We start from the raw sequence: 12,171 nt of genomic DNA on the forward strand, positions 1-12,171 counted from the left end.
TCGATGAGTTCTGCGTGGAACATGGTATTATTCATGAGAGGACACCGCCATTCTCACCACAATCCAATGGGATTGCTGAAAGGAAAAACCGCACTCTAACAGATTTGGTGAATGCCATGTTGAGTACAGCGGGATTATCCAAGGCATGGTGGGGTGAGGCGATTTTGACGGCATGTCATGTCCTGAATAGAGTTCCAACAAAGAACAAAGAGATCACACCATTTGAGGAATGGGAAAAGAGAAGATTAAATCTCTCATATTTGCGCACTTGGGGTTGTTTGGCTAAAGTGAATGTGCCAATCAACAAAAAGCGTAAACTTGGGCCTAAAACTGTTGATTGTGTATTCCTTGGGTACTCTTTTCACAGCACTGGGTATAGGTTCTTAATTATAAAATCTGATGTGCCTGATATGTATGTTGATACTATCATGGAATCAAGAGACGCAACATTTTTTGAGAATGAGTTTCCTATGAAGAATACACCTAGTGATATAAGTCATGAGACTATAATTCCCCATGAGCACGAACTGTCGATTCCTATAGATCATGCTGAGGATTCTCACGTGCACATCCCTGAGGAGGATGACACTATAGTCACTCGAAAGAGCAAGAGACAGAGGGTTGCAAAATCCTTTGGTAATGACTTTATAGTGTACCTTGTGGAAGACACACCAACTACCATTAGTGAGGCATATTCCTCTCCTGATGCTGACTTATGGAAGGAAGCAGTAAGGAGTGAGATGGAATCTATTATGTCTAATGGAACTTGGGAGGTCGTTGATCGTCCTTATGGTTGTCAACCTATAGGTTGCAAATGGATCTTCAAGAAAAAGCTTAGGCCTGATGGTACAATTGAGAGGTACAAGGCAAGGCTTGTGGCCAAAGGATATACCCAAAAGGAGGGTGAAGATTTCTTTGATACCTACTCACCAGTGGCTCGATTGACTACAATTCGCACATTAATAGCCGTGGCAGCCTCTTATGGTCTTATCATTCATCAGATGGATGTTAAGACAGCTTTCCTGAATGGAGAGTTGGATGAGGAGATCTATATGGATCAGCCAGAGGGGTTTATTGCGGATGGTCAAGAGAACAAGGTGTGCAGGTTGATAAAATCATTGTATGGCCTAAAACAAGCACCTAAGCAATGGCATGAAAAGTTTGATAATACTCTTACAGCAGCTGGCTTTGTTGTAAATGAATCTGACACATGTGTATACTATCGGTATGGTGGGGGTGAGTCTGTTATGCTGTGCCTTTATGTTGATGACATTTTGATCTTTGGATCAAATCTCAATGTGATTGAGGAAGTTAAAAATCTTCTATCGAGCAATTTCGAGATGAAAGATTTGGGAGAAGCTGATGTCATTTTAAACATCAAGCTTATTAGAGAAGCTGATGGTGGGGTAACTCTGTTACAATCCCATTATGTGGAAAAGGTATTGAGTCGCTTTGGTTTTAGTGACTGTGATCCTGCTCCAACACCTTATGACCCCAGTGTGCTATTAAGAAAGAATCGGAGAATAGCAAGGGATCAATTGACATACTCCCAGATCATTGGCTCGCTCATGTACCTTGCAAGTGCAACAAGGCCAGACATCTCTTATGCTGTGAGTAAGCTAAGTCGGTTTGTGTCGAAACCAGGAGATGATCACTGGCGTGCTCTTGAGAGAGTGTTGCGGTATTTGAAAGGTACTATGACATACGGTATTCATTATACCGGAAACCCAAAAGTGCTGGAAGGCTATTGTGATGCCAACTGGATTTCTGATGCTGATGAGCTTTATGCCACAAGCGGATATGTGTTTCTGTTTGGAGGTGGCGCTGTTTTCTGGAAGTCTTGCAAGCAGACTATCTTAACGAAGTCTACAATGGAAGCAGAACTCGCAGCATTAGACACTGCTGGGGCTGAGGCTGAGTGGCTTCGTGATTTCCTATTGGACTTACCGGTGGTTGAAAAACCAATACTGGCTATTTCCATGAACTGTGACAACCAAACGGTGATTACAAAGGTTAACAGTTCTAGGAATAACATGAAGTCTACAAGGCATGTTAAGAGGAGATTGAAATCTGTCAGAAAGTTGAAAAACTCCGGAGTTATTACTGTGGATTATGTCCACACATCGAATAATCTGGCAGATCAATTCACTAAGGGTCTATCACGCAATGTGATAGAAAGTGCATCGAGGGAAATGGGTATGAGACCCATGTGAGATCTACTCTAGTGGTAACCTGCTCTATGTGATCGGAGATCCCGTGAAGTAGAGTGGAGAAACAAGCTAGGAGTAGATTGTGAGGAAAGATCCCTTCTTTAACTCATTTCTGATGCACATCTTTCCTATCTGTAAGGCAGGATGGTTTTTACCTTAATGTATTCCAAGAGTCTTATAAAGGTGAGATGTTGTCCTACAGAACATCTTCTGAGGAATACACCTATATGAGTCAGACTGCTAGTCACAGTCTATGGGATTTGGGTAATCCCTAAATACTCATGAAAGGCACTGAAGTGTGACTTATATGCTTCTAAACAGCGGGAATACCCTTCTGCAGCCTAGTATCAGCAAAGAATTTGAGTGAATCTTATTTCGCACAAAACTGTCAATTCAAGGCATAGTCCATTGTTCAGTTGTGAATAAGTGAAACTCTTATTCTAGATGGATGTTCAACTTAACAGTCTCCATCGAAACACTGGTATATCAAAGGATTGTGATTCTGATACTTCATCATTACAAACCCTAGAGTTTGGTGGGGATTGTTGGATCTTTTATGGGCTTGGCCCATTTATTGAATAAACTCTATGGTGTGTAATGGTGGAGAATACCAATAGTACCACATTGGAAGTCCAAGGGTCTTTTGCCTTGACTTATATGGTGAGATTTATTCCACTTAACTTGAGAAGTCAAGAAATGGACAAGGGCGTGCCACACGCGCGCGCGCGCGCCGCCGCCGCCGCCGCCGGCCGGGCCGGGCGTGGCGTGGCGTGGCGAGGCAGGCAGGCAGGCAGGCAGGCAGGCCGGCGAGCGGGCGTGGTGTGGTTGTGTTAATTTTTAGCACTCACTAACCGCGTACGTCAGCCGAGTGACCCTGTCTCTTCGCCTGCCGAGTGACCCTGTCTCTTCGTCAGCCAGCCGAGTGACCCTTCTCCTTCAGCTGCCGACTTATGGCGTGACTCGGCGAGAGCTGGCCGACTCATGGCATAACTCGGCTAGAGCTGGCCGACTCTTGGCGTGACTCGGCGACCTTTCTCCTTCAGCTTCCCTCTGCGAGAGGTTAAATAGAGGAGCACCCCTGTCACTCGACACACGCGAGAAAACACTTTCAGAACACAGTCCAGCAGCCGAGTGAGGGTATTTCCATCTCGTGACTCTGCGCGCACAGAGAAGCGAGAGGGCAGGTGCCTCCGGAGCCCTTGCCGTTCGAGACCTTGCACGAGGGATCGGCAATTAGGTTTTTGGGGAGCGTCTACGCGACTGCCCAAAGTCTTCTTCCTGCTGACATGACAAGTGAAGTTGGACAAGGATCTAGATCCTCGGAGCGCATGGCAGGGTATGATCAATTCATCTCCTTACTGTTTTTCATTCTGCAAATTATATATGTTCATACCTGCTGTTTTATTTATAGCCATAGATTTATCCAATCTGTTTTGTCGTATTATATCATGACGTGTCTAATGCCTGATCATACTAGTAATATGATAAATCTGTTTGTCTTAATTGTACAGTCATGCTGTTTATGTTGCTATCTGTTTATTTTCAGTTGTTCCATAATAATACATGTTCCATGTTTATTTGCTTATTATATTTATATGATTCATATGTTTCGTGTTCTCTTGATCCATATTGTTATGGATATATTTGAGATAATGATTTCTATGATTAAACATATTTTATATGTCATCATCATAATGTTAATTTATGGAATTAAAATAATACGGAAAATGCCTATATTTCTAAACATGCCGATTTTTCGTATCTAGTTTCTAAAAAATCACCAAAGAACCAAACGAAACCCAAGGATATATTACAACATCTTGACTGTGGGTCTGTGGTCTGTGGCCCTCATGATGAAAATCGACTAGCTCCTTCACCGATCAATTGAAAGCTTGTCTAGTTTCACACACACCCAAGGTTGTCAGTATTCCCATTTGTTTTTTTAAATGTCTTAGGCTATCATGATCCCTGCCAGATTAAAACGATACCGATCCTAGCTAATATCTCATTCTAGTATTTCTAACTAGTTACTTGCTCGCGCCCTGCGCAAGTCTTTGACTGATACGTCTACATATATGTTCATAACATGTGCATGCATGTAAGAACAACGCACTTTAATTGAGTTCTCCATACGAAACCATTCGGAACTGATTTGCTTGTGTGTCATGCCATGTCATTTATAAGTTGTTAACTTGGCAACCTAAATAATCCTTGATTATTATACTAAATCTATATGTCCATTCGTGGACACAATATATGTTCAGAGCAGCATGAATATACTAAATCTATATGCCCATTGCAAGTTCTGGTTTTTACTTCAATGGTAGGTCAAACCGATTAAGAAGTCCAATTGGGTATGTTGGCCCTAACGATGATTCAGGATCAATACTGAGTTCAATGTGTGGGGTATGGGAATCTGAACTACATAGGCAACCATACAAACATCACTTCTTTTGCTCAACCTAGAAGTGCTGTGGTATTCCTAGTGATGATATTAGTTGGGGAAGATCAGGAAACCTTGGCCGTGGAACCGGAGATAACAACTTTGGCTTGCCTTCTGGAAACTATGCGAGGAGCGACTCAACTGGTACAATTGGCGAGCCATTTCCTGGCATGAATCAATGAATATGAATCAAACAATCCAGGTGCATATGGCAGCAGCTCTATTTATGGTGACTCAACGTGGAAATTCCACTGGGGGAGGGGATGATGGGTAAACCTGCTGTGTGTCCGTACTTGTTTGTGGATGAGCAGCCACCAGGGAAAACAAACCAACAGGAGAGTTGGGAGAGAGAAGGAAACAATTAATTATGCAAACACGGAGGAGACACAATTTGAAGACTGTTGGTACACCTACGGAGCACGATGAGGGAGCATACCAAGCTCGGACCGTCAGACACGCGGAGGACGGACGGTGGCACCGGTGGAGATGGAGACAATTGCGTGCCGTTTTTTGTGGAGGGCTTCGTTGGTGTCAGGCGCCGGGTGGAGCCTGAACGCGGTGGGAAGAAGAGCGGCGTGGTGGGAAGAAGAGCGACGTCGGGTTCTAGACTATTCTTGTGGCCTCAGGCGGATGGCGGGTACCCACATCTTCGTTAGGCTTATCTGACCGTGGAGGTGAAATCTAACGGCTCATAGAAATTAAACTAACGTGGACACTCTGTCCTTGCTGTTTTGCTCCCTGCTCTTTATATAGAGAATAGCACGATCCTAGGATTGCCACATAATAATTCATATAAAATAGCTTCTTGAATAGCCTAGCTATGGTAGTAAAGCATTATTACATCCTTTAACCCCTATTCAAAATTTTACTGTTTACAAAATCTCATAGTATTCGGATACTACGATAGTATCACTCTCTCAGCTAGGGGTGTACGTTCGGGCTCACATCAGATAATTTAAATTTTGAGTTTTAAGAATCGACACCTACCCGAATTTACAACAGGTTTTATAATACCCGAAAAATTGGGTACCCGAAATTTCTGGTTCAGATAGCCCTGAACTACCCAAACTATTGTGTTTAGCTTCATAAAAACACGTACACCCTATTAAAATTAGTATAAAGATATAGTTTGAATAATGATATATGCATGAATATAAAAGGCGAAGGTCATGCACACTTACACATAACTATACACGCAAAAGATAATAATTAAGAATTACGTTAGTACATGACGCATGAAAGTTTAGGTATTTAGTGTTTTCAATTATGGTACCTGAATTACGTGAAATAAATTTGGGTTTCGGGTTCAGGTTACGAGTTTTTTTTACGCAGATCTGCTCTTAGCCCCCACCCACCCCCTGTCCAAAAAAAAAATTAGATTCAAACGATCTTTGGCTTGACCCGTACAACGATGGGATGGATGAACCATCCAAGGACGATAATGGAACATTCTCCCAGTATAAAAAGTTTTAGCGCACGGACCGAGTTTATTAGCAGGCGACAAGGGCACGGGCGTACTGTCGCCGAGTTGCCGCCTTCTCGAGTACAGTACAGTACTACCCCTGTATCCACCTCAAACGGCGCAGAGCAGACAGACACGAGGAATAGACGACGACAGGAGGCCGACACGCGGGCAGCACTAGCATGATTCCGCCAAGCCAAACAGAAGAAGGGAAAAGGCGCAGCAGCAGCAGCAGCAGCAAGAAATAGAATCCCATCCCCCCACGCCGCCGGCGGTGCGTGGGAGCTCGTCCGTCATCATGGTGGCTAGGGCTACCGTGCGCCGGGGCTCATGATACGTCTCGGCCCTCGGGGCTGGCGGCGACGGGCGACAACCCCCAGGCAGATAGGCCTCCTGCCCTCGATCGATCGGGGGGCAAAAAGCGCGGGCATCATTGCCTAGGCTGCAGAGAGAGACCATTGTTTGGGTTAGTTAATAAATACTAGATAGAAAGGATCACGCATTGACACGTACTGTACGAGAGTAGTATAGGTTGTGTGTGCTCTGTCGTGGTTAGTAGTATAGCTGGTACGGATTGCGTATCCACCTCGAACATCCACGACTTATCTGGCAAAAAACGATACTGCTACGCTAATAGATCACGTACTGTACTGGGGCAGTATGACTGCGATCTTGAGCGCAGAACGTACGCCGTCTTCTTCATATTTTATATTTTTAGATTACATGGTCACCTCGGTCCTCAAGTTGTGGGTATCATGGTTCGGGTCCCACATCAAAGGTACTGTAGGATGCTGCATAAGAGACAACGGTAGGGAGTACTATCACTATGGATGGGGGCAGTGAACAGTTTCACGACAACCAGCGATGATGATTGATGATGATGATGAGGCTTCCCGGCCACAGCAGTGAGGGGTGAGATGGGATTCGGAGCAGGGATAGGAATGCCTCCCCTCCCCATCCCAGTCTCGTCTCCGTGGGCACAAAAAATTTCTTATCCTCGTCCCCGCCCCTGGGGAAGATTTTTCTCCCATTTTCTATTAGAATATGCAATATTTAGAGACAAATCTAACTTAATTATATGAAAATCAATGTAAATTGAGCAAACAATATTTAAAATTATAAGAGACATCTACTTTAGACTTTAGTTTGCTATTTTGTATCATGCTATATAATGATTTTTTAGTATAATTCTAATATATTAATAGACTAAACTAGATCAAATTTTAACATGTTAATAGACTAAATTAGGTAGCTCTTGTAGCCCTCCAATTTTCCTCAAGGGCTAGTTTGTGATCCACAAAACCGGAGGGGATTAGAGAGCTAGAATCCTACTCTTATTGAAAGAGATGAAATGAACATGGTCTAATGGTTTTTTAGTTACGAATCTTAATTTATCTTTTCGCCGCACAATTATGGGTATCAAATTAATGGAATGACATAACATGTTAACCTTGCTATCTATGGTTACTTTGAATCTGTCTAGAGACATATTTGTTTGGAATGGTCATAAGAATGATACTTTTTCTGCCCAATCTGTATACCATTGTTTGATGAATAATCCCAACAATGATCGGAATAAGAAGCTCTGGAAACTTAACCTCCCCTTGAAAATAAAGGTTTTTTTTTGGAATTTATGGCGGGGAGCGATCCTCACTAAAGATAATTTAGCCAAAAGACGTTGTAAAGGTTGTTTGACTTGTAACTTTTACAACCATAATGAGAGAATTCAACATCTCTTTTTTGACTGTTATATGGCCAAAAGCATATGGAGAATAATTTACTTTGCCTTCAAAATAGACATGCTTGTTAGTATTAATCATATTATCGGGACTTAGGGAAGCAATAGGGGTCCAGGATACAAAAAAATTATTACTTTCTGAAGTATCAGATTTATTTTGGTCTATTTGGCTCAGTCGAAATAATGTGTCTTTTAATCATAAACCAATACCATTAATTGTGCAGGTCATTTTCAGAGGTACTTTTTGGTTCAGATTTTGGAGACCTCTACGGAAGGAGGAATCAACAACAAATCCTCCACGTTTGTCAAGCTTTAGAAGTGATGGTGATGGAAGTATTTGCAAATCATAGATGACGCTCAAATGCTAGAATTGAGGATGGCTAGTGTTATCAACATTCTTGTCATTTTGCTTCTTTAGTTAGTTTCTTTATTCAAGCAACGTTTCTCACTTCTTGTTCCAATCGAAACGAGCAAACCTGGGGAAGATAGCAAGATTAGCAGAACGGGAACCCCCCACGGGGAAGGGCTCTGAGACGCACCACAGAGCCCGTAGCAGCGACTTTGAAGGTTTATCGCCCATCGGCCCAGAAATCCATAGAAAGACAATTGATATTAGTGAATGGCATCGATCTGAAGTTCATAGAATCTCTAGCGTCTCTTTGTTCGTAACAAATGAGTAACTTAACTACTAATGTTGATATAATAATTAACTTGTATTGGCTGTACGTATTTCAAATGCTAAAGCTGGAACTTATATATGTTTCCATTATGAAAAAGGGGAATTCCCTCTGGGGGATTCGGAGATTAGATCCCATTGCTATCTCTAATTCGGCGCAGCGTGCGTGGAATCGAGCTCCCAGACCAAGCTCGCACAGCGACCAGTTCAAGCTTGCGGTTCCTCCAACTCCAATGTCATGGATCCAGTTGTGCCGTAGCCACCACAGATGAGTTCGTGATGGTCGAATCCGGGGAAAAAACCCGTGAACCATTTCAGTCTTTTGCTAGATCAACAGATAGAAGAAGAGACCGAGTTGAGCTGAAACAGAAGTTGAGATCGCAAATCGCAATGCTCTGCTGCTCGGCCGTCACCCGGATGGGGATGGCCATGGCCCCTACCATGCGTGCTCGCTCGCACTCCCACCCATTCGTTCCCGCGTGCTCGCTCGGGTTCGACGCAGAGCCGGAGCGGGGAACGGAGAGCTGTTGGAGGACTCGGCTCAGTTGTCCGCTCCGCCCGGCGCTCGGTCGCCAGCCAGATGTATGATGATGGCGCTTGACGACGTTGATGGCTTACACGGCGGACCGACAGGGGCACGCCGACGAGGCGGAGTGTGCGCCCTCGGAGCGGGGTCTCGTCCCGGCCACGGGGGGCGGCTCTCTCGAGTGGCAGTCTGCCAGAGCAGAAGCCTGCCCAGCTGGGATTGCGATTGTGCGAGTTACGAGGGCGCCACGCACTGGTGCCATGACAGCATCCGGTGCTTCGGACGGGCTCGGATTAACATTAACATCTGTCCGCCAATCCAATGATAGCCTGATCACTCTACTGACATATACTACAAAGACATCCTTTCTGTCGTGCTGTTTTATAGCGTCTTGTACTCTTGTGTCCTACTCTCGCTGGAGGATTTTATTTCTGGTCCTGTATTTGCCTGTAAGAAATGAACTAATTCCTATAAAGATTCAATATAGCTTAAATTTCTAGGAGTTTTAAGGGTGAATCCAGCCATTTCCCCCTCTCAAATATCCCTATTCATGCATTGTACTCATATTTATATACCTCCGCTTCTGCCTATTTCACCTACTTTCTAACCATTCTCCCTGTACAACCTCTATACATTTTAACCGAGCCATTTGGGTTTTGTATATCAGTTTTTGAAGTTTTTTTTTAAAAGTACTGTGCTCAAGTTTGACTGGCTTATCATTTTTTTAAAAAAACTCATAATTATTAAAAAAAATCTCGGGCATTCACATGATGAGTACTAACTAGTACAGATCCTCCCAACTCCCGCAGCGCAGCATGATGGACAGCCCCGGGCCGGACCGGGCTGTCCCGCTGCTGCTTCAGCGCGGGCCTACCGCCCAAGCGTCCTTAGGCATCGATGGCCCACGCGCGTGGCGGGGCCCGGCGCCCAAAACGGCAATGCCCTGCGGCGCACGATGCCGATCCGACGCCGGCGGCCCCGTGCGCTCCCTCCCTCCACGCGCGCCGCATAATGCACGGCAGCGTGCATGCGTGCGTGCGTGCTAGTAGTTCGCCATCGCCAGCCTGCTCCTGCTCCGTCCGTGCTGGCGAGGTTTGGGTTGGGCGTGGATGGCTCTGCCACGATGCCCACCTCCATTGACACGGTGGGAAGCGGCACGCGCACCCACAGGCAGAGCACCCATCGAGTGCGCACGCCGTCTCGCCAGCTCCGCGCGCGCCCCCATCCATCCATCCATCCATTCGTTTGAATCCCAGGCCATCAGTGCTGCTCGCGCTCGCCCCGCCGCTCCCTCCACATCGTCCCAGTCTTCGTCTCCCTCCTCCTCCGTCCTCCTCCTCGCTGTACCACACTCAAAAGGAGTGCCTCCAAAAGGAAACGCGCAACAGGAGACCGGGAGAGCGAGCGACCAATCGGACTACCGGCCGGAGGGTCGGAGGGAGCTAGCATGAGAGCGTCCATTCCAACCCACCACCACCATCGCTGTTCATTCATCCGTTACGCACACAAGTAGTATAAAACAAAACCCTGTGCTCACCAGTCCTTCCCTCCCTCCCTGCCTGCTGTCCGATCCCGTTCCATTGCTCACCCTCCATTGGTGTGGTGTCTGTCTTTTCGTGCAATCAAAGGCGATCCGCAAACAAACACACGGCCAGAGATCAAGCAGCCAGCTAGCGCAGCGCGAGTGGTTCCAATGCAGGGAGACCCGGGGTACGGTGGCTACGGCTACGGGTACGGCTATGACGTCGCCGGCAACGGCGGCGGAGGCGGGTACTACCCTGCGAACGACCGGTACCCTGCCGCTGCCTATGAGGACCCGCTCGCGGGTCGGAGGCAGCCGCTGCTCACGGGGCTGGAGTTCGAACCGTCGGACACCTGCCCCAGGAACTACGTCATCTTCGACCAGACGTACGACCGGAGCCGGGTGATGTACCACCCCTCTCTGCCCGCCGACAACTTCGACCACCAGGGTTACTACTCCGGTGAGAGCGCCTACCACGGCGGCGGCGGCAGCGGTGGCTCGGTCCGGCAGAAGGAGGACACCGACGAGATCGACGCGCTGATGAGCACGGAGGACGGCGGCGGCGACGACGACGAGGACGACGTGCTCAGCACGGGCCGCACGCCGGGGTGCCGCGCCGCTGGCTCCCCGGACTCCACGTGCTCGTCCGGCGGCGGCCGGAAGCACGAGGCGCCGGCCGGCGGCGAGAAGAAGAAGGAACGGGTGAAGAAGATGGTGCGGACGCTCAAGGGGATCATCCCCGGTGGCGACCGGATGGACACGCCCGCGGCCGTCCTCGACGAGGCCGTCAGGTACCTCAAGTCGCTCAAGGTGGAGGTCAACAAGGCCGATGCGCGTGGGTCCGGCAGCTAGCTAGCTAGCCGGCTTCCAACTGCTAGTCTGGCTTTGCCGATCAAAACAGGAGTATCTATCTCTCTGCGCATCGGCAGAGAAGATGGGACACGTACGCGAACAAAGAAGATGGTCAACGGTGCTGGAGAGACAGAGGCAGTAATGGATTGGAATCTAAGTGCAAAAATAGAGAGAGTTCTATCACTCCCTCCGTTCATGTTTACACAGGCCTACGCCAATTTTTGATTTGGCCGAGTAGATATCAAGGGCCAATTAATTACTCGGGAGAAAGAAAAAAAAAAAAACAAAGCGATGCATGCATAGCTAGCAACAGCTCCGTACGTGGCGTCAGTAGTCAAGAGTCAAGAACACACTTTTATTCTCTACCATACCGTGTAGCCAGTTACTTCCCCCCTACATGCTAGTTTAATGGGAATATATCATATGCGAACCAACCACAGTTTACAAAATATGTAAACCAACATTGATTGAGATAGTAAGATATATTTCAAAATATAATCACTTCATCCCTTTGTCCCATAAAATAAGATGTATATATTTTTGGCAAAGTCTTTTAAAACATGACATCAACAAATACAAATTAAGCATCATATTAAAGTATTTTTAATATAAATTTAAGTATATAACATGTATACACTAAGGTAGTGTTTGGTTGAGGAGCCAAATAGAACGAAGTTGTTCCATCCCTGATTCTAGGAACGAAGCCGCTCTGTTCTGTGTTTGATAATCTGGAACGGAGCGG

General features: G+C 46.3%; 1 protein-coding gene and 1 long non-coding RNA gene across 3 annotated transcripts; one reads left to right on the forward strand and one right to left on the reverse strand.

Annotated features, from left to right (window-relative positions):
• Positions 1-4,286: 4,286 nt before the first annotated feature.
• On the reverse strand, positions 4,287-5,223 carry LOC103626610 (uncharacterized). Of its 2 annotated transcripts, XR_002748657.1 has the most exons (3): positions 5,090-5,223; positions 4,930-4,945; positions 4,287-4,818 (listed from the first exon to the last, which is right to left on the reverse strand). It is a non-coding gene; the product is annotated as an uncharacterized lncRNA (long non-coding RNA). The 2 variants fall into 2 exon arrangements; XR_002263163.1 differs by having other exon boundaries at positions 4,503-4,818; positions 4,930-5,223.
• A 5,182-nt stretch (positions 5,224-10,405) lies between these two features.
• Positions 10,406-11,685, forward strand: LOC100278531 (uncharacterized). The gene has a single exon (NM_001151775.2). It carries the CDS (start codon positions 10,749-10,751, stop codon positions 11,427-11,429), a length of 681 nt encoding a protein of 226 aa, NP_001145247.2. The 5' UTR covers positions 10,406-10,748; the 3' UTR covers positions 11,430-11,685.
• The last annotated feature ends 486 nt before the right edge of the window (positions 11,686-12,171 follow it).

Source organism: Zea mays, chromosome 6 (assembly GCF_902167145.1).
Source record: "Zea mays cultivar B73 chromosome 6, Zm-B73-REFERENCE-NAM-5.0, whole genome shotgun sequence".
In the NCBI taxonomy this organism is placed as follows: domain Eukaryota; kingdom Viridiplantae; phylum Streptophyta; class Magnoliopsida; order Poales; family Poaceae; genus Zea; species Zea mays.